General features: G+C 36.2%; 1 protein-coding gene across 2 annotated transcripts; it reads left to right on the plus strand.

Annotated features, from left to right (window-relative positions):
* The first annotated feature begins 4,664 nt into the window (after nt 1-4,664).
* Nucleotides 4,665-24,035, plus strand: Fs(2)Ket (Importin subunit beta Fs(2)Ket). Of its 2 annotated transcripts, none has more exons than XM_068381070.1 (11): nt 4,665-4,821; nt 8,600-8,658; nt 8,915-9,097; nt 9,244-9,438; nt 10,133-10,315; nt 14,360-14,485; nt 15,012-15,185; nt 15,708-15,918; nt 16,158-17,454; nt 20,840-21,001; nt 21,603-24,035. In XM_068381070.1, the coding sequence occupies exons 1-11, from the start codon at nt 4,779-4,781 to the stop codon at nt 21,607-21,609; spliced, it is 2,640 nt and encodes an 879-aa protein (XP_068237171.1). In that variant the 5' UTR covers nt 4,665-4,778; the 3' UTR covers nt 21,610-24,035. The 2 variants fall into 2 exon arrangements, with proteins under 2 accessions (XP_068237171.1, XP_068237175.1); XM_068381074.1 differs by having other exon boundaries at nt 21,623-24,035.
* The last annotated feature ends 1,792 nt before the right edge of the window (nt 24,036-25,827 follow it).

Genomic DNA, 25,827 nt, shown 5'->3' on the forward strand with positions numbered 1-25,827 from the left:
CAGTAACCACTTGGGTGAAGAAGAATTGTTTGGTAATCTCAGTGTTGTAGTTGTGTGAGGACAGGGAAGGATATATAAGAATAGACCAGACTATTCGGGATGTGTGTGTGGGCAAAGGTAAAATGAACCGTAACCAGAGAGAAGGATCCAATGTAATGCTTTCTGGCCAGTCAAAGGACCCCATAACTCTCTAGCGGTAGTATCTCAACGGGTGGCTGGTGCCCTGGCCAACCTACTACCTACCTACAGATATTAAATCTGTAGGTAATATAAAACCATTCGAGAATCAATACTTGAGAAGTATTTTGTTCAAGAAGGAAATAAAGGCTTTCTAATTCTATAAATGTTTCGATAAAGTGGATTTGACAATAAGCACCAGTTATAATATATGATGTGATATGCCAAATACCTAAGAATGTATACGATAAACTGAACGTGTATAGGTACCCTGACACTTGCACGAATTTGTGGCACGCATTGTCACGACTCCAGTCGTGAACTGGCGTGAACTCGTCGTGAACTGGCATGAACTCGTCGTGAATTGGAGTGAACTTGTCGTGAACCTGTCGTGACATGTCGTGACAAGAATTTTGAAATGTTCAAAATTTTGGTCACGACAAAATTTCGTGAACGCGGCGTGAACTATGCGCGAACTGTTCGTGTACTCGTCGGGGCGATGCGGGAAGTGCTCAAATTATGCTAAAACTATGCATGAACTCGTCGTGCCAGTTCGTGTCAATGTGGACAAGTGAGCTGTGATTCTGAGGTTATTTTTTTTATTTTTTTCATTTTCCAGTTCGTGCCACAAAATGTCACGACTTGCCACGACAAATTCGTGGCAAAAAGTCGTGCAAGTGTCAGCCTGGCATATGTCCCTTAGTGAGTAGGGTCCCCTTGCGTGATAGGACCAGGAAAGTAACCCTCAAAGTAAGTAATGTCATTATTATTATTATTAGTTGCTAAGCTACAACCTTAGTCGGAGAACCATGATGCTCTAAGCTCAAGGATACCAACAAGGAAAATAGCTCAGTAAGGAAAGGAAATAAATGACCCGGTGCCGATATCTAGTAAAGTTCGAGATCTAAGTGTATTTCTTGACTGTAAATGCCCAAATAAATAATGTAATAAAAAGTGCTGGTTATCATCTAAGAAATATTGCGTTTATAAAAAAGTACCTGGACGAAAACTCTGTTAAGAAACTAGTGAAAAACTGTTATTACCAGGATTGACTACTGCAACTCTATCTACTACAATTTACCAAAAGTGCAACTTAAGAAATTACAAAACAATAAACAGAGGAGTAAGACTGATAAAAGGTGTCCCACCTAGAGAAAGGGTCACCCCTATACTAATCGATTTACACTGGCTGCCGATTAAAACGAGAATTGAATTTGAAATAACCCACCAAGTTATCAGAACCGGTCGTCCAAAATACATAAGAGAACTGCTACATATTGCGCAGCCAACAAATCGTGTCGACACGAGAATAGTTACAGATGGCTTCAAACTGTTGGAACCTAGATTTATGTCCACTTTGGGCTCCAGCGCCTTTAAATATGCGGCCCCGAGACTATATAATAAGCTCCGACGAAATATTCGAAGGATTGAAGACATTAAGGCTTTCAAGAAGAAACTGAAGACTTTCTTATTTCATGTCTTTATACAGTGACTATTTAACAGTAAATGAACAATATGTGACTTGAAAAGATAGATAATGTGAACGAACAAAGTAAAACGACAGTGGAGGTCCTGTAGAGAGTGGGGTTCCCCTGCTGTATGGGACCGGAAAAGCAGCCATCAAAGTAAAGTAAGTAAATACAAGAGAACAAATGAACAATTAATATGAAATATTTTAGTTGCACTGTGTATGGTATAAGAAAATATTGAAATAAATCCACACATTATTATTATTATTATTATTATTATTATTATTATTATTATTATTATTATTATTATTATTATTAGTTGCTAAGCTACAACCCTAGTCGGAAAAGTAGGACACTATAGCACAAGGGCTCCAACAGGGAAAATAGTCAAATGAGGAAAGGAAATAATGAAAACTGCAAGAGAAGTTTAAGAACAATAACAGCATTAAAATAAATCTTTCTCATATAAATTATAGAGACTTGAAAGTAACAAGATGATAAAAACTTCAAAATAACAAGAGGAAGAGAAACAAGATTGAATAGTGTACCCGAGTGTACCCTCAAGCAAGAGATCTCAAATCCAAGACAGTGGTCAAAATGAGGATGACTATACAAATTGACTATGCAAGTGGGAGACCATGGTACAGAGGCTATGGCACTACCCAAGATTATAGAACAATGGTAAGAGCTGCTTACCATAACTAAAGAGTCTCTTCTACCCTTACCAAGAGGAAAGTAGCCACTGAACAATTACAGTGCAGTACGATTGTAGCTTACCAATTAATAATAATAATAATAATAATAATAATAATAATAATAATAATAATAATAATAATAATAATAATAATAATAATAATAATAATAATTGCTATTCTACATTAGACATAAGCTAGAGAAATCTTAAGTTTAGTAACTACCTTCCTATATTTTACTATATGAAAGATAATTCAAGAAATGTAAGATAACTTTTTTTTATCTAATGTTTCCCTCACTTCAGTCTGTTAATAAAACCCCCATAATTCGATACCGGAGCTATCTGAAATGCCATGTAATTGCTATTCTACATTTAAGCTAGCGAAATATTAAATTCATTAGCTATATCTTCGCATGCTTTACTCGTAAATGAATTCGAGTCTGTGACCGATAGTTTGGGAATTGTAAGAGATCTTTTGAGAATTTTTTTTTTATCTATATCATCTACCCTATCTACTATGTATCAGTTTGTTATTAAAATCCCCATAATACGAAATATCGGAGCTATACCTTCGCATGCTTTACGCATAATTGAAATTGAGTCTGTAATAGATAAGTAAATGAATCATAAGTTGGGAAATGTAAGAGAACTTTTTTTTTATTATTTTTTTCGAAATATATCATTTACCCCATCTACTCATTGATTTCAGTTTCTTGATGAAATCCTCTAAATTCTAATTTCTATTCTACGTTTGATAGCGAAATCATAAATTTAGTAGCCACTTTCCTAAGGTTTACTATGCGATTCTGTGAAAGATAATTCGGGAAATGTAAGAGAACTTTTTTCCTACCAATAGTTTCCTCACTGATGTAATTTGTATAGCCCGTTTCAGTTCCTTGATAAAACCACCATAATTCGAAATACCGGAGCTATACCTTCGTATACTTTACGCATAATTGAAACTGTCTGTGATAGATAATTTGGGAAATGTAAGAGAATTTTTTTTGAGATTTGTTTTTATCGAAATATATCATCTACCCCATCTACTCATTGATTTCAGTTTCTTGAGAAATCTTAAATTTAGTAGCCACCTTCTAAAGATAATTTGGGAAATGTAAGAGAACTTTTTTCTTCCATAATAGTTTCCCAACTGGTGTAATTTGTATGGCCTGTTTCAGTTCCTTAATAAAGTCCCCATTATTCGAAATACGGTAGCTATCTATGATAGATGGCGTTGCAAGTAGCTTCTCGCCATTAGGTGGTTGAATTATAGTTGCCTACCAGACAACCAGTCCCACCCTCCACCCTCCTCCTCGCCATCTTCCCTTCTATTCAGTGTTGCCAACTCTGCGTGAAATACGCCAGATCTCGTGCATTGGCATCACAAACAGCGCATAAATTTTGTATTTTGCGCATAGCGCATTTTCTAGCGCAAATTTTATAGGTTTGATACAGTTACTAGTGCATTTCTGGAATCTATATATGTATATATATATATACACACACACACACACACACACACACACACACACACACACACACACACATATATATATATATATATATATATATATATATATATATATATATATATATATATATATATATGTATATATATATATATATACACACACACATACACACACACACACACACACACATATATATATATATATATATATATATATATATATATATATATATATATATATATATATATATATATATATATACTGTATATTACGTGTGTGTGTGTGTCTTTAAGGTGCAATCAACTCGATGAGGTGAAGTTGAATATCCCAATTGAAATTGTTCTAATCTCTCTCTCTCTCTCTCTCTCTCTCTCTCTCTCTCTCTCTCTCTCTCTCTCTCTCTCTCAGGATGCCTGAAAACTTTAAATCAATCAATCTCTCTCTCTCTCTCTCTCTCTCTCTCTCTCTCTCTCTCTCTCTCTCTCTCTCTCTCTCTCTCTCTCTCTCTCTCTCTCTCTCTTGTTTATTTTTCATTACAAATTTTGATAAAGTATATTCTTCAAGTCCGTAGTTAATAATGTTTGAACCTGTGTAGCAATTTTTCTATAAGGTAATAATTGTACCTGATGGCACTGAATGTCAGCTGTATCCTTTGTATAACAAACCAACATATAGCATTCCTAATAATTTCATTATTACAATTGACTTAGTTGTTGTTCGTTTATATTGCGTGCGAAGCATATCATCACCAAAATTCGCACACAGGGAGAAAACTCTTCCTAGCGCATCTCAGATCTCAATCTGGCTCATTTATGGCTAACACTGTTGGCAACCCTGATCTTTCCTTCTATTCTCTTCTCCATTTGTATTCCTACGCCGCACATGTGGTAGTTCTACCGGTGTGGATGCGGTCCTTCCTGAGCTACACATTTCTGGGGATTTAACGTTAATATCACCACCCTAAACATGGAGCAAGTTATACAAATATTGGAGAAAACGGTTTCTCCGGGTGAGTAGTCTTATAGATGAAGTTTTTGCTTAGATAATTAGAAATATATCATGGTAAACATTGGGTGGTGGTTCCCGCCATGAAGTGGTTATTGCATATATGAAGTTAATCGAGTAATTTCTGCCCTAGTTGCATGATTAAATGCATCTGGGGTGTGGCGAAATACGATGTGATTAATATATATCGATTATTTAATGATGTGACGTAGATATGCAATTGATTTGCATTTTTTTTCCATTTCGCTGGTATGTGAAATGATATAGGGCCGCCATATTCTTTCTCCTTCAGTTGCATCTTAGGGATAAATTGACCTATTTTATATCGCGAGTAGAACGGATATAATTTTATTAAAAGATATTATTCTCGTGTACATTACATTGATGTCAATAATATGAATTGACGTTACGTAATGTGTAACGGTCGTAACCGTTATTATTAATAGGCAGTTCTCATGGCAGTTCTAATGCATCCTGGTCCTATTGCAATGGGCCATTAATTAATACGCTTGTCAAAGTACCTTCATACTGTATTATAATCATGTTGAAGATGTATTATTTGACAGGAATTAGATTTTAGACTAGCAATTGTTGGGTATGGTAATTGGTATGGGGTACTTGAAGGTTGTGGCCCATGAGGTAAGGGCGCCCCAGGGATACCCTATAAATTTTGGACATTGACCAACACGAGCAAAATTGGGACATTAACCAACATGAATAAAATTAATAAATTATTATATTGGGAGCCTTTGTATATAAGCGGCCAGTTCCTCGATCGAGCATAGTAAATTGACACCAACTAATCTAAACTTCCCCACCTTTACCTAACCTATAAACCGTGTCCTTATCTACCTGCCTAAAAGGGGAGGGATAACCACCCCCTGCGACCCCCCTTACACTGCCGTATTAGACGACCCCCCTTACACTGCTGTATTAGACGGCCGTCATCATATATATAGGTGGTCGCTATCTTACATAACCACAAGGGAAAATATGATAAGGGTACGTGGGTAATTTTAATACGTATTGAATGATTCCGATGACGGTAACTGGCGGTAAACCGTATTTATTGAGGTAAGGTATACATCTAACTTGCGTGAACTGCAAAGTTTCTACAGAGACTAATATTGGAGGCCTTGTATAATGACAGACAGGAAAACGTGCATAAAACACCTGCCAGAACTTCTCCATCTAAACTAATCTACAAGCCATGTCCTTGTGTATTTACCTGATGGAGGCTATAGCCCCCTTGCTGCAACCCGTCCTAGACTGCCGTATTCTTAGCGAAAGGGGTTGTAAATAGGGAAGTTCAGAGGCATGGGTGTCATACATACACCCCGTAATATTAGTCTTTTTAAAAAGCACCCAAAGATTCGTCATTTTTTATATATGAATTTCAACATTCAGGGTAAAAACTACAATTATCGTTTTGTCATCTTTGCCTCCAATTACCATAGATTTCTTGAAAAGAAAAAGTGTGTGCATTTAACTGACATTGATATCGTAATTAAATTCATCAGAATTAACCATGTATGCATTTGTTTTGGGACAGGCATAACCTTTCTCCTTAATTACTTGTCAAATTAATTTTACCTTTTGGGAAAAGAAAATTTAACAAGGTTTATATTACGATATGAAGCTAGTGTTACGATTTGATGTATTTAATGAAACTTTGCCAATATTTTCTAACGCCTGGTTGGCATACCTGTCAAAGGTAGTTCCCGTATGGTTTACAAAGATCCCAATAGAGCCTCATTTGTCTTTGCGTTATGTGTTTGAATCTGTTATTCAGACCCATTCATTTACACCCTGGACGCCCGTGAGCTCCTGGGGGAGTTGGAGAAATAAAAGATGGCTGGGAGAAATTTGACTAGAATTATCAATTAATAATGATGGAAAGGAGAGATTTAAAAGATTAATTTTCAATTTAAATTTGTGGTCTTTTATATATTAATTCCCGAGACAAAATGAAACGGAAATGGTTATCTAAAACCATTAATCCATTTTGAGCAAGATGAAGAAATGACTGTTCCATCGCATTCTTGTATACATAATTTTAGTAGAATCACGGATTTGTATATATTATAAGAGATTTTACCACAACAAGGAACAAAGCTGGCAAATTTTTAGGCACAGGTGATTGGTTTATTATTATTATTATTGGAGGCTTTTGTAATTTATAGGGACACGCTGAGAAAAATGGACAACAACTAATCCAAACTTCCCCCCGTAACCTGACCTACAAGCCGTGTCCTTACTTTCCTAATGACCTAATGGGGGGGCTAACGCCCCCCTGCGACCCCCCAACCACTGTCGCTATCATACAAAACCCACAAACCCAACCTAACCGAACCTAGTAGTTCCCTGGTCACAACCCCTAGGCGGGGGCAAGCCCCCAGACCCCCTTCTTGGACTGAACTTGGAAAATATAAAATAATTTCATATTATGGTATATCGGATCATAGTAAAGCACATTTTCCCCATAAGGAAAAAAAGATTGGGCTAGTAGTAAGAAAGACATCGCCCTGTCCCGATAAACTACATTCACCCCTTTATTATTATTACTACTAGCCAAGGTACAACCCTAGTTTGAAAAGCTTGATGCTATAAGCCCAAGGGCTCCAATAGGGAAAAATAGCCCAGTGAGGAAAGGAAATAAATGAGAACAAATTAACAATAAATCATTCTTAAAACAGTAACGTCAAAATAGATATGTCGTATATAAACTATTAACGTTAAAAACAGATATGTCAAATATAAACTATAAAAAGACTCATGTCAGCCTGGTCAACACAAAAACATTTGCTGCAACTTTGAACTTTTAGTTGTACTGATTCAACTACCCGATTAGGAAGATCATTCCACAACTTGGTAACAGCTGGAATAAAACTTCTAGAATACTGTGTAGCATTGAGCCTTATGATGGAGAAGGCATGGTTATTAGAATTAATTGGCTGCTTAGTATTACGAACAGGATAAAACTGTCCAGGGAGATCTGAATGTAAAGGATAGTTATGAAAAATCTTATGCAATATGCTTAATGAACTAATTGAATGACGGAATTAAAATGGATATATCATTGACAAGGCCAACAACGCAAAGAGAAGCTGAAGGTTAAATGAACAATATATCGATGATTGTCGAGTGTGGGGAATGGTGTCTTTAAAAACTTGGATATCTGCACACACAAATTTTCAGCATGTTCTGCATGAAGGACTTTGTAAAAACTGTAAAGATCAAGTTTTTCTGAATCCACATCCCAATCCAGCAGATGAGGTAATCTTGTAAAGAGTCTTCCAAGTTATGGAGACCCCTAGAATATCAGAGATGAATATTATTGATATAAATGATTGTTATATTTCGGTGTGTTATTCAAGTTTCATGATGTACAGTATTTAAGATAGGTTGACCCTAAAAACCGTATTTCTTATACCACGTCATTGATTTATCCACACTTTTAACCACCTGGCGCGCTCTATTTCCCTGTCACCCCAGTGTGCGTTTTAGTGTGACCTAGGGAACCTGCTGTTAGAATGAGTAGGTCGACAAGAAGCTGCCAGATTACATGTTCAAATAACTGCCTTAAAGTGGGCTCCCTGCTGTCTTTTAATTATTTTTTTCATATTTTAATTAATTTTGAGGGGCTAACTCTAGAACTTTGATACCTCCTGCTAACAGGGCATTTATTAATCATTTTGTACAGAAAATAATTTGCTTTAAAGTGAGGGTTTTATAATTGTAGTGCTTATTCTGGTCTAATTGCCTTTTTTGTTAAATTTCAGATAAAAATGAACTTGAAACTGCATTGAAGTATCTCGAACAGGCTGTGCAAACAAATTTGGTAAGTAATTATAAAATGTTTCGCCAAAGCTACAGCCAAATTTCCTGAATGTTGGTAGTTCTTTGTGGTACTTTATTACAGATTGTGTTCATTTGAGTTGTGGGTGTAATTTTCTCAATGATGGGATTAAGTTTTTAAAGATAATTGTCAAATAAAATGTGCAATATCTTTTAAATGTTGAACATGAAATTAGTCTGGGGAAAAATAAATTTTTCTTTTTCTGACCAGAGGAATGAATTCTATATATGTATTTCAGCCTGAATATGTCAAGATTTTAAGTGACGTACTGCACCATGGAAGTAACTCGACTGTGGCTCGTATGGCAGCTGGCATCCAGCTCAAAAACACCTTGGCATCAAATGATCCCAAGGTTAAAGTTACCTACCAGCAAAGATGGTTAGCCCTCCCACGTGATGTTAGGGAGTACGTTAAGGGCAATGTAAGTGATGTCTTGAAGTTATTTTTGTTTTAGAAAAAAAAATTGCACTTTTTGTATACATCTTTTTGTGTTTTACGGTTTTGTACATATGTTTACATAATCTTTACAGGTTACACTAATAGAAATCCCTTTATATTTGTATACAGGTACTTGGCGCTTTAGGAACAGAACAAAACAGACCAAGTTCGGCAGCTCAGTGTGTAGCGTATATTGCCCTAACAGAAATCCCTGTTGGAGAATGGCCGGACTTAATAGAAAGGCTGGTTGGCAATGTTACGGCTAATGGAGCAACTGATCTCACAAAGGAGTCTACTTTGGAAGCTATTGGTTACATCTGTCAGGTAACGTACTTCTAGAACATTTAAGTGATAAATATCTGTTTAAAGGACATTTGCAAATGTAACTTTCTAAGTCCGTCACTATTTATTAGTTAAGTGGTTAATAAGCCATTGAATGTTATTAGTTTGTAGGGTTCAGTGTGGTCAACCCATAACATTTATGATGATTAGGTAACTATATCTGTAAGTATCTGCTGTCGATAACAACACTAGATCCCTTGTTTCTTTGTTAAACTAAACTATTAAATACTTAGAGTAGCATTATGTAATTGTATTATTTTTATTGATACAGAATCTGTTAATTAAAAGTTTAAACTAGCATTGTACGTTACATACTGAAACAGTATTTTAATCAAATCTACAGATATCAAACCCGAGAAAAGCCCGACTATAAACTTCGACAAACTTTTCAATATCTGGAAACTTTTAGACACTAGTTTGTGTGTGCAAGTTTAGAAGAGTTGACTGTCGGGTACAGCGCTTAAGCACTATTTTAATGCTGTATTTTGAAAATGCTTTGTAAAATGTCTTGTAAGCATTATGTATGTTATTTATCTTGCCACTATAGATTAGGTATCTAAGTATGATTGGTTTATGTATCTTGTCTGAAATTTCTATTTTGGTCTGAAATTCTTATAAAGATATTAATGTAAAATATTGGTTCCTTGACTGTATACTGTACTTTCTTGCTTTATAGGATATCGAACCAGATGCCATTGCTAGTCACAGTAACAATATCTTGACTGCTATTGTACATGGAATGAAAAGAGATGAGCCTAATGACCACGTACGTTTAGCTGCCACGACAGCATTGCTCAACTCATTGGAATTCACTCGTCAAAACTTCGAGAGGGATGCTGAGAGACATTTTATCATGCAGGTAAGGGTAAAACTATACAGAATTTTGTGTAAACCAGCTTAATAAGATTATAATTTATGTTTTAGAAAATTACTTTGCTTTGTTGAAGATTCATTGAATCTATACTGTAGAAGAGAAACTTATCTTATGCATCCTGTTCTTCTATAGAGGACACTAAAATCAAACCAATTTTGTCTATCTCTACAATGCTGTAGCTCCCCTACCATTGCCTTTCGTAATATTGGGTTAGTTCCCTTGTTTGAGGGTGTAATAAATTACCCTTTTTTGTCAACTGCTGTTTTTTGCCAAAGTTTTGGGAGGGTTAGTTAAAAGGTCAGATTGTCTTCAACTTTTTTGGGGGGGTTAAGGTGCTGTTTAGTCTACAAAGACTCCTGTTAAAGGCAAGAACCGGGAATCCAGTATGAGATACCAAAGAAATATTGACTCCCCTGCTCTATGGGCAGCTAATCAATGTGCATTGGAAGGACTCGTGTCCAAGGAAGAGACTCATTGAAGCACATTGGAACTAGACACAGCACCTTTGTAGAAATTTAATTTGTACTATGTCATTTTCCTCGTATGTAGCAACCATCATGCCACTTGACTGCCAGGCTACAAGGGCTTCAACAAGAGCCCAACTGCCGTCCAAATTCGTGTTGGGCTATAACCAACATTTGTTGCTGTACAAGTGAAAATAAGTAACTCTTCAGGTTTTTCTTTTCATTATGTTTACATGATTTGGTGAAAGCTTTAGGGAAAAGCCCGGTTTGTTGAGTAATTGTGTTATTTGATGGGTTGGGTTTGCTAATTGGTTTGGTCAGTGGTGTTAGCATTCTTGCATGACTTATTTTAAATAGGATTGGGACTTGATTATCTGCCTTCCCCAGTGTTGAGATTTTAATACCTTTTCTAAATTGATTCATAAATTTTAGGCCTATAATACAAGTTCCAATGCCGGCGCCATCCTAGGCCACAAGAGTATACTACTCTACAGCCTAGGGTCTGCGAGCATAGGACTAGTCTACTAGACCACAGGGAGAAGGTGGCGGCATCATGCAACCATTTCAGGTGTAATCTAGGGAGGGCTAGCCTCCTATGCCGGCAGCTCAGCCGGCAGGGGAATGCAATCACCCCGTCGACCGACTGCCGACAAAAGACTAAATACTCTGAGGTTCTGATCGAATCCCAAAACTTGCCGTCTGCTGTTAAGGGATGAGACAGAAAAACTCTAGGCTAGTCATGCCTGAATTCGAAAATCAAGGCCGACGCAGAGTTGTAGCCTAAGGCTTCTCTCAGAGGGAAGAGAGATTACCCATAAATCTCTATTGGAGACAAGTAACGGCTAATATAATTCCAGGAGATATCAATCTCCAATGAATGATAACCGAAACACAAGGGTAACCGGGGAAATGACGAAAGTTTGTTGTCTAGGTTGGGTTACCTAGACAAGGCGAGATCTCGGTTACCTAAAATCACCAAAACTCTGACATACGATCGACACAGAAAAAGGGAAAATATGCATACAAATATCTTTACAATATTAAATGCCTAAATAGCTTTCATAGTAACAATTAATGCCATGTAAACCGGGAATGTCGTTCTGCTAACTAAATAACACATGACCAAAGAACGACGGCGCCTATGGCGACACCGGTGACTGGCGTAGATCCAAACATAATAAATACACTAATTTCATTGTGAGGCTGGAACTAAAATACATATTGTAAAGAATAAATACTCAACTTTCTGGATGGAGAAAGAAGCCTTAGAAAGCATAAAGATTCCTAGAAATCGATCGAAAATGTCAGATCAACAGGGAACACCACCATAGCGAGTCGCTACAAATAAAGGAATGACCGCCAGAGGGAGTTGGCGCAGTTGTGATATGATAGTAGTAGGGGAACCAGGGTAACCTCTATTGCGGCTACCCTTCTAATTCTGCCTCGTATCCCCCTCGAAGCGTGAAGGCTATTCGGGGTGCAGATTGCCATTTGGCGTGTCAAGAATACGTCCCCTGATTATATACGATACCCTTGAGAGTAATCTTAAGGGTACTCGCGCCAGAAGTTAGAATTCTGTGAAACCTTCGGTTTGATTCTCTGGGAATATCACTGTAGTCATATATACCCTTGGGAAGCTACTAAAGGAACCTTCCATTAGGACGTCATGGCCATCTTACCCAAAATAGCCGTTTTCTTGACTAGTCAAACTGTCAGGTTGTGGTTTTAAATTGCCGCCATCATTTGTTTTCACTGATTATTTTAACATTTTATTTTAAGACTTTGTAGGCTCATTTATTGTATTTTTATTCCCACAACCATTTTTACTTTATACCATGAGGTCATCTATGGTGTAGCAGGAGCCATGAGTGAAGTACTAGCCTCTCACTGAAGTGATTAAATGTCAGAATCCCAGAACTCCTCAAAATAAATCAATCACCTAGGTTGAATATCACATAACATTGGAACTGTTTAATGTGAATCAATTCTGCTCGGAGTGTGGGTCCTCTGGGAATACTTTTGAGGCAAGGCTATTTTCAGCCTTTTAATGTGGACAAAAGGATTTGCTTTGTGGAATTGGGGGTTGTAGTAGACTAGGCGCCTCAAGTTTTAGGCTTTGGATTTTAGGATGATCTGGACTTCTCAGGAGAAAAAGCCTTCCTTTAGGGTTCTTCAGAAGAGGCCTTAGTCTTTTCGAAGTAGTATCCATTAACCCTTTTACCCCCAGGCTCTTTGGAAATTTCCAACCCTTAACCCCCAAGGGGTTATTTTTTCCCCAGCACATTTTGCAGTATATTTTTTTAAAATTGCTCTAACAGCCTTAATTTTTCTCATAGAGAGGTCAGGTTGGTCTCATTCTCTTGTAAAATGCCTGAATTTTCTCAAAAACTTATAAAAAATATGAAAAATTTTTATAGCATTTTTTTGCAAGGACCTACCAGTACGTCCATGGGCGTAAAGGGATGAGTTTTGTGAAACATACCAGTACGTCCTTTGGGGGAAAAAGGGTTAAGAGGCATATAGACTTTGCTGTGTAGATCAAACCATATTCAGGAATTTCTCTGAGCAGGGTACCAGTCCGCACCGATTTCATAAGCTTGGGTCTCCTGTGGTCTCCTCTGTTATAGCCAGAATAGTAGACACTTTGCTCTGCTCCCTCTATAATCCTTGCTGTCCTTCTGGATACTTTTGGCCTGCCGTATGCTACCTTTCCAGCCCTATATGGGAGATTCTGGTGTGACTAGGTTTTCAGGTTACAAGCTTACTAGAGTCTTCAATAGGGGCTCACATAATTAAAAAAAAAAAAAAATAGATAGATCTTTAGATTCTTTTACGGGAGAATCTGAATTTAACTAGATTTTTAATTACCCATATGTCAATTTTCCATTTTGTAATTTATTTTTTCATAAGTTTTAAGTTTAACTAATGTCTATAACCTGTAATCATTAAATAGGCTGATGATTAACTTCCCATAGATCAAGCAATACTTTTGAATTTAATGGTAATATCTCAAGATTACTATTCTGTATCGAATCATGATTGTTTTATGGAAAAACTTTTTATTTCTCCAAGTTAAAATTCTTAAAAGTTTATAAGCTAAGCAAAAGTTTGTAGAAAACTTCATCTGTTGCTCGGTAGGAATTTGGACATTTTTCCAAGTTCTCGACTATTTAAATGTTCATAATAAAGTATTTAATAAAAGATCCAAAGTACCCTGTAGGTGATTGTTCTTTTGCTTACAGTATAGAATGGTAAAAGTTAACAGCGCCATGTGTGTGTTTAAGCCATGACTTACCAAACTGATGTGCTATGAAAATTGGTGAACATGTGAACTAGTTTCAATATATTTTATGGAAATATCACGTGCTAGATTTGAGTGAACAGTAACTGGAGTAAGCAGTATCTTTCACACTAAATCCTAGCTTTTGTTGCTGTTAATTACCCTAGTACAGTCTGCAAGACAGCATTCATTTTTCGATTGCAACTTTGATTACTTGCCAGCACAGATTGTGAAGCTATTATAAATTTTGATGAATGTTTTTATAATTATGTATTTTGTTTGCAGGTTGTTTGTGAAGCAACTCAGTCTACAAATACTCAGATTCGTGTTGCCTCCCTGCAATGTCTGGTGAAAATCATGTCTCTCTATTATCAGTACATGGAACATTATATGGGTCCTGCATTGTTTGCGGTGAGTGATTTCATGAAATTTTCATGTTTTGTTGAAGCTGTTAAACTAATATTGTTTAGAAAATACTGTGTCTTTGTGTAATGCCTTATCAAATGGATTTCATATTTTGATAAATTTCATTAAATACAGTTTTGAGAAGTAATACATATACCAAGGCACTTATTTTGGGGGGTAGCTGACATCAAACAAATGAAACAAAAAAGGGGACCTCTCCTCTCTACGTTCCTCCCAGCCTGACGAGGGCCTAGACATAATATAATAGATTTGAAGAGGTGATTTTCACAATTATGTAGAAAGGCATGAAGGGATTTACCAAAACCAAGTTATGAATTTTTGTCTAAAGGAAGATTGTCTTTACAGAATTTTCTCTACCTTTTTTGAAGTTTTGGGTTGAAAAGTATTATTGATTTTTTTTGTATCAAGTTTCAGGTTGGATGTTCACTCAATTTTTTTGTCCTGTTTTATATATATATATATATATATATATATATATATATATATATATAATTTTTTTTTACCATTCTAGATCACACTTGAGGCAATGAAGAGTGATATTGATGAAGTCGCTTTGCAAGGAATTGAATTTTGGTCGAATGTTTGTGATGAAGAAGTTGACTTGTCAATTGAGGCCTCTGAAGCTGCAGAACTTGGCCGACCCCCAGAGAGAACTTCAAGGTTTTATGCTAAAGGAGCATTGCAGGCAAGTCCCAAACTATCAATACAATATTAGTAATTTTTGATTGAAAGATTTTCTGAATTTGTCAACCCCTAGTTTAAAGGCAGTTCATGAATGGCAGAGGCAAGAGACAGTGATATTGCCTTAGCTAGCAGGACAGTCCCCCTAGAGGCTGATCATATAAACATCCACACCCAATCCCCCTCTCCACCCAAGCTAGGACCAGGGAGTGTCTGGCAATGGCTGCTGATGACTCGGCAAGTAGACCTATTGGATTCCCCTAACCCCTCATCCTTAGCTCACTAGAATGTTGAAGTTGCAGACACTTAAAGATACTAGAGTTTAAGCGTGACTTGAACCCCAGTCTGGCAAGAGCCAGGCTGAGACGCTTTCAATAGGCCACTTGGTTTCAAATTGTTTTGAATGGATGTGATGCAAAAGATTTCAAGTTTGTTGTGTAAATATATTGTATATTCTGGTTTCAATTGCTGTTTATACTAGTTAGTTTTGGGCAAGGTAATTCATTTGGGAATTTTCCTTTTGCAGTATCTTGTCCCAGTGTTGATGATGACTTTAAGTAAACAAGAAGAAGCTGATGATGATGATGAATGGAATCCATGCAAAGCTGCTGGTGTGTGTGTAATGTTACTTGCAACCTGCACAGAAGATGACATTGTTCCCCATGTGTTGCCGTTTGTCAAAGAAAATATAACCAATGGAGATTGGCGCCTTCGTGATGCAGCTATTATGGCATTTGGTAAGGAATTGCTTGAGATCTTACATTTGAATTGATTGTGTTTTTAGGTTAAGTGATGATAAATCTGGCTTTGAGAACTGTAGCCAGGCAATGGGTAGGGTTACCAAAGCAAAATTTTACTGATATGGTCAAGTAATGAGATTGAAAATGTGAACAAGTTGTAAATGGAAGAACTTAATTTCATGTATCAAAATCAACTAGGAAATTTCCCAAAAGATTAATCTCATTTTTTATTTCAGGCTCTATTCTTGAAGGCCCAGACCCAACTAATCTGAAACCGATGGTAGTTCAAGCCATCCCAACTCTCATCAAGTCTTTGAGTGATAGTAGTGTTGTTGTCAGGGATACAACTGCATGGACCCTGGGAAGAATTTGTGAAATTATTCCTGATGCTGCAGTTAATGACAGTTATTTGAAGAGCTTGCTTGAAGCCCTTGTTAATAGTCTAAGAGGCGAGCCAAGGGTTGCTTCGAATGTTTGCTGGGCTTTAAGTTCCTTAGCAGAAGCAGCATATGAGCAGGCAGACACAGGGGACGAGGGTGAGCCACAAACCTACTGTTTGTCTGCATTCTTTGATCCTTTAGTGAATGTACTATTAGACACAACTGATAGACCTGATGGAGGCCAGTGTAATCTACGAAATGCAGCTTACGAAGCACTTATGGAACTCATGAAGAATAGTCCAGTTGATTGTTATCCCACTGTGCAGAAGACAACCATGATCATTCTCGAACGACTCCAGCAGGTACTCCACATGGAAGCGCAGATTCAGAGCCACAACGATCGTGTGCAGGTTAATGACATTCAGTCCTTGTTGTGTGCGACTTTGCAGTCTGTTTTACGAAAGGTAACACCGGAAGATGCTCCAAAAATCAGTGACCCAATAATGGCAGCATTGTTACAGATGTTCCAGACATCACAGGGCAAGTCTGGAGGGGTTCAGGAAGATGCTTTGTTAGCTGTATCAACTTTGGTTGAAGTACTTGGACCAAACTTCATAAAGTATATGGAAGCCTTCAAGCCATATTTATGTATTGGACTTAGGAATGTTGATGACTTCAGTGTTTTGTCGGCTGCTGTGGGTGTTACTGGTGATATATGTCGTGCTCTCGGGGATAAAGTTGAACCTTACCTTAGTGAACTGATGAACCTCCTCATTGAAAATTTGGGTAATGAAAAGGTTCACCGAAATGTGAAGCCATCCATTTTATCTGTTTTTGGTGACATGGCTCTTGCACTTGGTGTGAAATTTGTTACATATCTAGAAATTGTACTTCAAATGCTCCTACAGGCTTCAGTTGCACAAGTTGATCGCAGTGACTTTGAACTCATAGAATACTTGAATGAGCTTCGCGAGGCATGTTTAGAAGCCTATACTGGAATAGTTCAAGGTCTAAAAGGAGACGGCCTATCACCAAATCAAGAAGTTCAACTTTTGAGGCAGCATGTACCCCAGATGGTGAAGTTTATATCGTCGGTTGCTGCTGATGACGAAAGGAATGATGCTGTCATTGCAAGTTCAGCTGGTTTGATAGGGTGAGTAGTATTTTAACTTTCCATTCTGAAGAATAACCTCCAGTAGAAATTGCAACTTATCTGGCTAAGATAATCTCCATGTTGAATGTCTGAAAACCTTCTAGTATAAGTAATGCAGGTTGGTATTGTAATTGAAAAAAAAAGGTATTTCTTTAATTAGAAATTTGAGAATATATTTTTGAGTTGGTAAATCTTCAGAAATTAAAAACAGTTCCTCAGAAGTACCAAAAGAAATTTCTATTCTCAAGTTTCTCTCTGGTACTTGTTGGTTAAATGCATCTCTACTGGGCTAAAATCCAGGTCCTGATACCTTTCTTCACTGGTATTCTCAACATTGGAACTAATTAATTTTCATATTTCAGCATACAGTATTTGCTTGTATTACTCTTGATCCACTTTTACCTTGAAAAGTTCTATGTCCTTTTGTACTATGGTTTTTTTAAGTCTTGAATTGGCGAAATGCCGTACTGCATCCCCTTAATATTTTTTTTAAAGATTTTAACTAAAGCCAAGAAATATTTCAAGGTCTTTTTCAGTATGCATTAAAATATCTCGAGGGTAAATTTTTATTTTTGTGTGTAATGTTATAATACTGTTTTACTCAAAGATGCTGTTTGTAATTGCTCTATTCTCTAAAAGGACAATGAAAATACAGGTTTCAAGTATCCTGATCAAGTGCTAGTCACATGGTACCATAGATGGTGTTAGGAGTTAGTGGCACTTTACTTACTTAATGTGGCCAAATCTTATAGGGTATATCTTGCATATTGCTTTATATAACTGAATTTTAGTACAGGTTCATATAGTCATTCAAAGTGTCATTACTTGCTAATCTTCATAATTTAATTTTCATCTATAGTGAATTTAAAGCAATTACTTCAGTACTTTACTTTTTCTTCTACATGGGAATTGTCTAAATACAGTAGTACCTACTGTAATAATAACTAAAGTATATATTGTTCCATGATATACAACTTGAACCTTGCTATTTGCTGCTGTGTAATCGTGTGTAAACTAAGTTTACAGGGTCATTGATTCTTAACCATTTTGAAGGAAAATAGCCAGTTTTTATTGGAGGTGGTGAACATCTCATGAAATACACGATAGGCCTGGTTGGCGTTTCTGGCTTTTTGTGGTGGAGTTCTAAACTTGTGGGGCTTTTCTTAAATTTTGATTTAGATGGGAAAAGACCATAGGCTACAGATGGAAAGTAAAGGCCAGTTACAGAAGTAGCAGCATCGCTAGACTCCCTAATTAGTTGTCCAAGATAAGTTCCTATCATTTGATTAATTAAATTTTATCGTCTTGGGTTATCTGTTGTCTATTTTGTCGTATAAGAAGTTATAGTTGTGGATGATTAGATTATAGGCCTTACGTGTGTTTTTTATAACAGTAGTCTATTCATACAGTAGCTATTATCTTAAAATTCACCAGCACAACCTAACGTGAAGTTTTCATTACTTAAAATTTTTGTAGGATTTCATTGAGCCCCAAAACTTAAATTATTTAGCACTCAAGTTGCAGACGGCACCAAATTTACAAGATAGTACTTAACGCATTTGTTATTGCATAGCTGACTAAATTTCCTTTCCATGAATATATATAGAGAAGGTCTTCAACTTGATAACCTTCGAAGATAAAAATCCAACTTCAATCAGAAATTTCAGATATCGTATCAAAAGTTCAAAATAAAATACTGTAATAGAACATTATATAATTTGATGAATGATTCTAGATGGCATTTACAATATGAAACGGGACTGTTTGTTGACTTTTGCAGCTGAAAATCATAGGCATGCGAGTTACGTGAAGCCTACTCTAAGCCAAAATTTAACCCTTTTACCCCCAAAGGACTTACTGGTACGTTTCACAAAAGCCATCCCTTTACCCCCATGGACGTACCGGTACGTCCTTGCAAAAAATGCTATAAAAAATTTTTTTCTTTTCATATTTTTGATAATTTTTTGAGAAAATTCAGGCATTTTCCAAGAGAATGAGACCAACCTGACCTCTCTATGACAAAAATTAAGGCTGTTAGAGCAATTTAAAAAAAAAAATATACTGCAAAATGTGATGGGAAAAAAATAACCCCCTGGGGGTTAAGGGTTGGAAATTTCCAAATAGCCTGGGGGTAAAAGGGGTTAACAAAGTTAAACTTATAAACAGCTTCTTGGTACCTGTTTTGTAAATTGAGGACTTGATGTATTACATATTTTGTAAAAACGTTTTGTGGAAATAATAGAAAAAACTATTTACGGGATGCAAAGAGTAATGCATTTTGAATACTAAACTTTTCATATTTTAATTAGTCATGCTCATTAGACCCATGAATTCATGTGACCCAATCCGTGTATACAGAGGATACATGTCATACTAGCATTTTGAAACAAAATTTTATGTCCAATCTTCACCTTTATTTGAAACGTCAAGTTTTGGAAACTTGAAAAATTTATAATGTTCACAATTGGTTCATTTTTACAGCATTGATTTATTTAAGAATTGCAATTTGTCTTAATTTTCTTTTTTAACTGGCAATATATAAACTCTGGTGTACGTAAACCACTGGAAATGTATCCCTTAAAGTTTGAGTGTAATTGTTATTGGTATTTTATTCTTAGGATATGGCTATGTAATAGCTTTTGGTATTCTTAGGATGTGGCAAATGTTAAATCTAATATTCTTATTTAGGATGTGCCAGATGTTGAATTTAATATTCTTATTTAGGATGTGGCTAATGTAATAGTTACTGGTATCCTTGGTATTATGCGAATTGCTCAGCATGCACTTATGGCAGTAATGAATTTATACCTTTGACTTTTCCTCAGAACTTCTCGGTTAGCAATACTGTACTGTAATCCATTAGTAAATACATTTTTGTTTATCTTTCAAAACCTTTGGTGGGTTGTGGGGGGGGACTAACTTGATTTCATGTGATTAATTTATTTTAATTTGCATTGTCATAATACTGTTTTGTTAGCTTGCTGTATTCTTAAGAAGTTAGTATTTTAGTTTTCTTCCTTATTTTAGTTGTGTAAATTCACTCTGAAGAGAAACTGGGCTTTGTATAGGATATTTACCTGAAAGTATAATGTTTTGCAATTTTTGTTGATAAGATTCTGACCGGAGCTTATCCAGCTTGTGTTCTTTAATTGAGCCTCATCCTTCCTTCTATCTTCATTGCTTAGTTACTTATGCTATGAAATTTCCACGTAGTTGGTTGATTTACGACATTGCTCACCTTAAAAAGTTTATAAGTTATGAGCCTGACAGCCTTTGTCATGACTGGGATCACCAGAGGGCTAAGGAAAAATTGTCATTCATGTTTAGAAAATTTCCATATTGTGTTTTGGTAATGTTTTGATAATTGTGAATCTATGTGCCACAGAGATCTTTGCACCGTCTTTGGTACGGAGATGCTTCAGTTGGTGGAGACGGATCCAATCACTAACCTTCTACAGATGGGACGAAGGTCAAAAACTGCGAAGACAAAAACACTTGCTCTCTGGGCGACGAAAGAAATCCGGAGGCTCAAGTCAAACAGTAGTTGGTAAGTACAAATTAGCAGGTAATGTAAATATGGTTTCTAAATTTCTGTAGACTGTAGTTGATGATGCATAAAAAAAATTTTGGCAGTGCTGCACTCGCACCTTAATATTTTTACCATTTATTAATTTTTTTTTTCTTGATGAAGAAATTTTCATATATGGTGATTTTGTGTAGGTTGAAAAATTTCTCTTTTGGGTTTTTTTTTTTTTTTTTTAGTTCCAGTATCCTAAATTGTAGCACCTGATAGAAACACTTTATAGTAGGTTTTTAGGGGTTTGTAAACCAAATTTATTTTTCTTTTTGTCACTAGGAACGAGAGTATTTGATAATAAGTGGCATTAGCATTTTAGACTAGCCTAGTTAGTGTGTATGCCATTTGCAAGTGATATGAAAGCTTCCTAGGTTCTGTCTTTAATCAGTGTGTGGTTAAAACAGGCTCTTGTACAGAGTGTCTTGGGCGCCTTGTTTATCTCTTTCATTCTTTCGTTCATATTACACTTGATCATTAGAAGTCTGTATTACATTCTGAAGGAGACAACAATCATCAATAACTTAAGAGCATGGCTGGAATATGTTGGTTAGTGTCATCTAACTGGTAGTAGCCCCTAACTTGGCTTTTCAGATGAGTGGCGAGTTTAGTCAGTGGTGAGTCTGCGATGTGACAAATGCGGTGTGTCTGCATGAAGTGAAGGAAGAACGTTGCCCGCCTGTGGTGAGTGGTGACGGTTCAGCGCGTGGGTTGTGTGATGACGACAGACGTGGTCGCAAGTGTGGCGTATTTAAAGCCTAATGTGCGATGAAATCCAGATGTGGCCTCTTGTGTATGGGAAAGAAAAAAAATGAAGTCATTGACTGACTTAAGTCCAGTACGTCATTCCATCTGCCTATGCTCCTCTTAAATTACTTGATATATACATATATATATATTTTTTTCCTCCAAAGTATGGATATGAAAGCCAGTCCTATCAAGTGCCTTCTTCGTTTTGTAATAATAATGGTGCTGTAGCCAAGTCTTGTGCCCTGCTGATAATAAACTGATCCAACTGTTGATTAGTGTTGTGGTGGTCTGGGTTTTCTAGTCATGGATACAAAGTATTTAAACAACTATTCCTCATCTGTTAAAGGAAACAACAACTTATGGTCGGGCCGCTTTCATATATATATATATATGTGTATATATACTCAATATATATACATATTCCCATGCTGATCTTTAGAAGAGTTATGGTGGCATTATTGAAAGTGAAAGATAATGATACTCAGAAGTGGTCATTTTTACATCATATTTTGTGGCTAGGAAATGAATGATTTATGTGTAATGGTTTACAAAGATCAGTTTGGGTTTATAACATGGTGGTGATCTTCCTTTTTAAATAAATCTATGGTGGCAGCACTTTAGTAGGGTTAGGGCACTAGAATGGAATATGGCTGTGTTCAACTAATGAAGTGCTTATGCTGTAAAGAAATAATTGGCCAGTCATATCTTTGGTTCCAGTTTTTCTTTTTTACTTAGTTGTTTTTCACAAATTTGATAAGTTTTAATATTTAAAATAAATATACAGTAAATGTAAATTTAAATGGATAGGAATTTTTTAAAGTTTTGCAATTGGAAGAACAGAAGATATGCACAAACCTTAGCTTCTCACATGTCATCATTGTAATTGCTTTGGTGAAACAAATCCAACATGTTGCATGAAAACATTGACTGGTATTACTGTTCAGTGTAATTTTCTTTTCTTATATCTATGAAAATTTTCTGCTAACATGGAGTTAGTGTTTTTGGAGACCTCACAAAATCTCTGGGTTAATGAAGTGAGTACTGCGATTGACGGTATGCCATAGTGTTAGGATAAAGTTGTTGAATGAGGATGTAGATGGGTCTTACATGTAGGGGTTACAGTATCCTACGATAATTGCCATAGTTTTGTTTCAGAATGATAGTACTACAATGACTGTTGAAAGTAAGGTTAAAAGTATTTGACTTTTCCATATTAGGTTCTCTTCAGAATGTAAATGTACCTCAAACAAAATCAAACAATGTTTAAAGTGTGCTAAAGATAAAAGTAGAATGACTTCCCTCCATGGTGGTGTCGTACTGGCTGTTTTCTTTTTCATCATAGGTTATACAGTGTTGCTTTGAGCATTTCATTTAGACATTGAATATTGTAATAAGACTTACTTTTTTATTTATTTTTTTGTGACTGCTCAATTAAAAGTTTTCTGGGAGGCTGCCATGACTTATTGCAGTTGATTATGACTGTTTGAATGCCAGACTGTGATATAGAGGCCCCATGTGTGATGTGGCTATGTGTAAGCATGTGGTGCAGATCACTCTATGTTCGTATTTGAGAAAGTATAATAAAAAAGTTTACACATGATCTCTTGTTGCACAACCAAAGTGAGATGCGTTATAGTGTCGTTGAAAGAAGAAGAATTATTTAGGAAAGTGATGAGAGATCAGTGTGTGGAGTACAAGAGTGCATCTAGTGCTTTCTTCCTTGCCATGTTAGCACATTTTAACGTCCTTGGCAGATCTTCAGGAATCCAGTGAGTGACAAGGTGAAATTGCTGCTCAATTTTTTCCTGCAGTTGCTGCCTTGTTTGATGGAAATCCCCCCTATTCCCCCCAGTGACATGACCTAGTGACTGAGGGTATGAGTGCAAATTTTGATCGTTCTTGAAGGACGTGTGACTGTGATATTGTTCCTCTTGTGCAAATGTTACATTGAGTGAGTGAACATTCCACCGAGAAGGTGTAATTTAGCATTAGTGTACAGATCAAGAAAGCTGCGATTGTGGATCATCACAGTTCAGTTTAGCTTACTGTAGGAAATGATTTTTAAATGATTTATGCATAGTTAAACATTTTGTCACTAATCAATGGAATTTATAGTTGGAAACATTTCAGTGAATAATCCTAGCGTATATTTTTTCACAAATTACTTTTTCTTTTGATTAATATTTGGTACTTTTTTCCTTTATATGAAAACCCTGTATCAATACAATATGAACGTTTGATTAAATAAGTTTGTGATGATGTATTTTTATTCATACCTACCTTGTTTATGAAATACAAATTAATATCTTGGATACAAGTTTCGAGATATTATATTATGAAATACAGTATGGTACTTTATAGAATACTGTATGATGTGCTGGCTTAGCTATCAAAGACTCCAATGATTATTAGCAAGTGGCCTGATACTGTAGTGCAACTAATAAAGATCACCGATTCATGTTTGTTAAATGTGCCATTGAGAACTAACTGGTCATGTACTGTATTCTGTAAAAGACAACTATAAATTAGGAGTTACAATAATCAAATTGATATATCCTTCTGTGACCTTTGTCAAGGAAAGAAAGGTCTTAATGGAAGATGACTTGACAGAGAAAAGGTTATTTCTCGTTTCCAGAAGTCATTAATCAAAAGATTAGATTACCTATACTGTACTGTACCTCCTGCTCATGTTGTCATCTCTGATGCCTCATTCCATTGTGCTAAAGTAACCTCGATAGAATAAATTTATTGCTAAAAGGTTTAAGTACTCTATTAACTGGTTTGTTTCGGAAAAGTTATGAAATCATAAAAGTCCTTAAATTTCAAATGTGTCCATTATAGTTGGCCTGGAGTAAATGGCAAAGTAAAATATTGTATTACCCCTTTTTATAAGTAACTAAACATGATTGGTTTATACGTATTTCATCGTTCTTCTGGCAAAACTGACGCATTATGGGAATTTTTTGTGTACAGGTACTAACGAAACTTGTGAAATTAGTCGCTCAGAGTCCTTATGCATTGGTAATGCTGAGTTCACATGATTTTTATCCAATTTTCATGACAATTGTAGCTTTCTAGAAGGTACCCTGTTAAAATTGAATTGAAGGGTAGAAAAAAAGATCACGTGCCTATTTGTTTGACAGCGAAACAGTGTTCCTAAAACTGATCTTGGAGATTCACCTCCCAAGTCTCTCAGAGGTAAAGTGAAAGTTAATCTATCAATTTTTTTTCTTTGAAAAACTTAAATTTTGATTCATTTCTGAAATTAGTTGTAAATTATTATAATGATTACCATTATAAAGGCTTTAAAAATTAATGTGTATTTATGGACCTGGGGTGCAAAGTGCGTTTCCTTTTTGTTCCGATATGAATACAAACCCTGGGAGAAAAACAAATCAACATGTGGAAGAGTAGAGGGATTAGCTTGTTTTCCAGTTTATCCTGAATCACCATTCCAATCCAAGCCATCGCCTTGAGTGGTCGAGGTACTTTCCGCGATGCGAGCTAACTTTTGTTTATTCCTACACAAATAAAAACCCTTGTCATTTATATGGGTATATTCTTGCTATTTCACTACACCAAAATTAAATAATTTCTGTGGGTTTGGCAACATTGTGTAATGTTTGCCTTCTGTTCCCAAATGCACTGGGTAGGTGTGTCATATCCTGAGGCTCGGTCTTTACTTTACTCCTGGTTACTGTCATGTTCAGACGTCTGCTACTTGATAGGTGGTCACACTGTATTTTTGTGTGATTTGTCTCGGTCTGTGATTATGATTGTTTCACAAGTGTGTGAGAAACTTCCCTGGCCTTGAAGGTCACCAGTACAGAACTTTGAGTCGAGTGGAGGTAGATCCCATTTTTAGTGTCAAGGGTGTCATGGTTAGAGATGCTTAATGAACTACCCTTGTGAAATATGTCGGGAACAGTCTCATAAGATGATGGCTAGAGGGTATTCCGTTTCTGCTGCCTCCTCGAAAGAGGGCAAGAAGCAGAAGCCTCTTTAGCTCTGCTTGATGGAAATCCCTCCTATTCCCCCCAGTAACATGG

Source organism: Palaemon carinicauda, chromosome 1, assembly GCF_036898095.1.
Source record: "Palaemon carinicauda isolate YSFRI2023 chromosome 1, ASM3689809v2, whole genome shotgun sequence".
NCBI classification, from domain to species: Eukaryota; Metazoa; Arthropoda; class Malacostraca; order Decapoda; family Palaemonidae; genus Palaemon; species Palaemon carinicauda.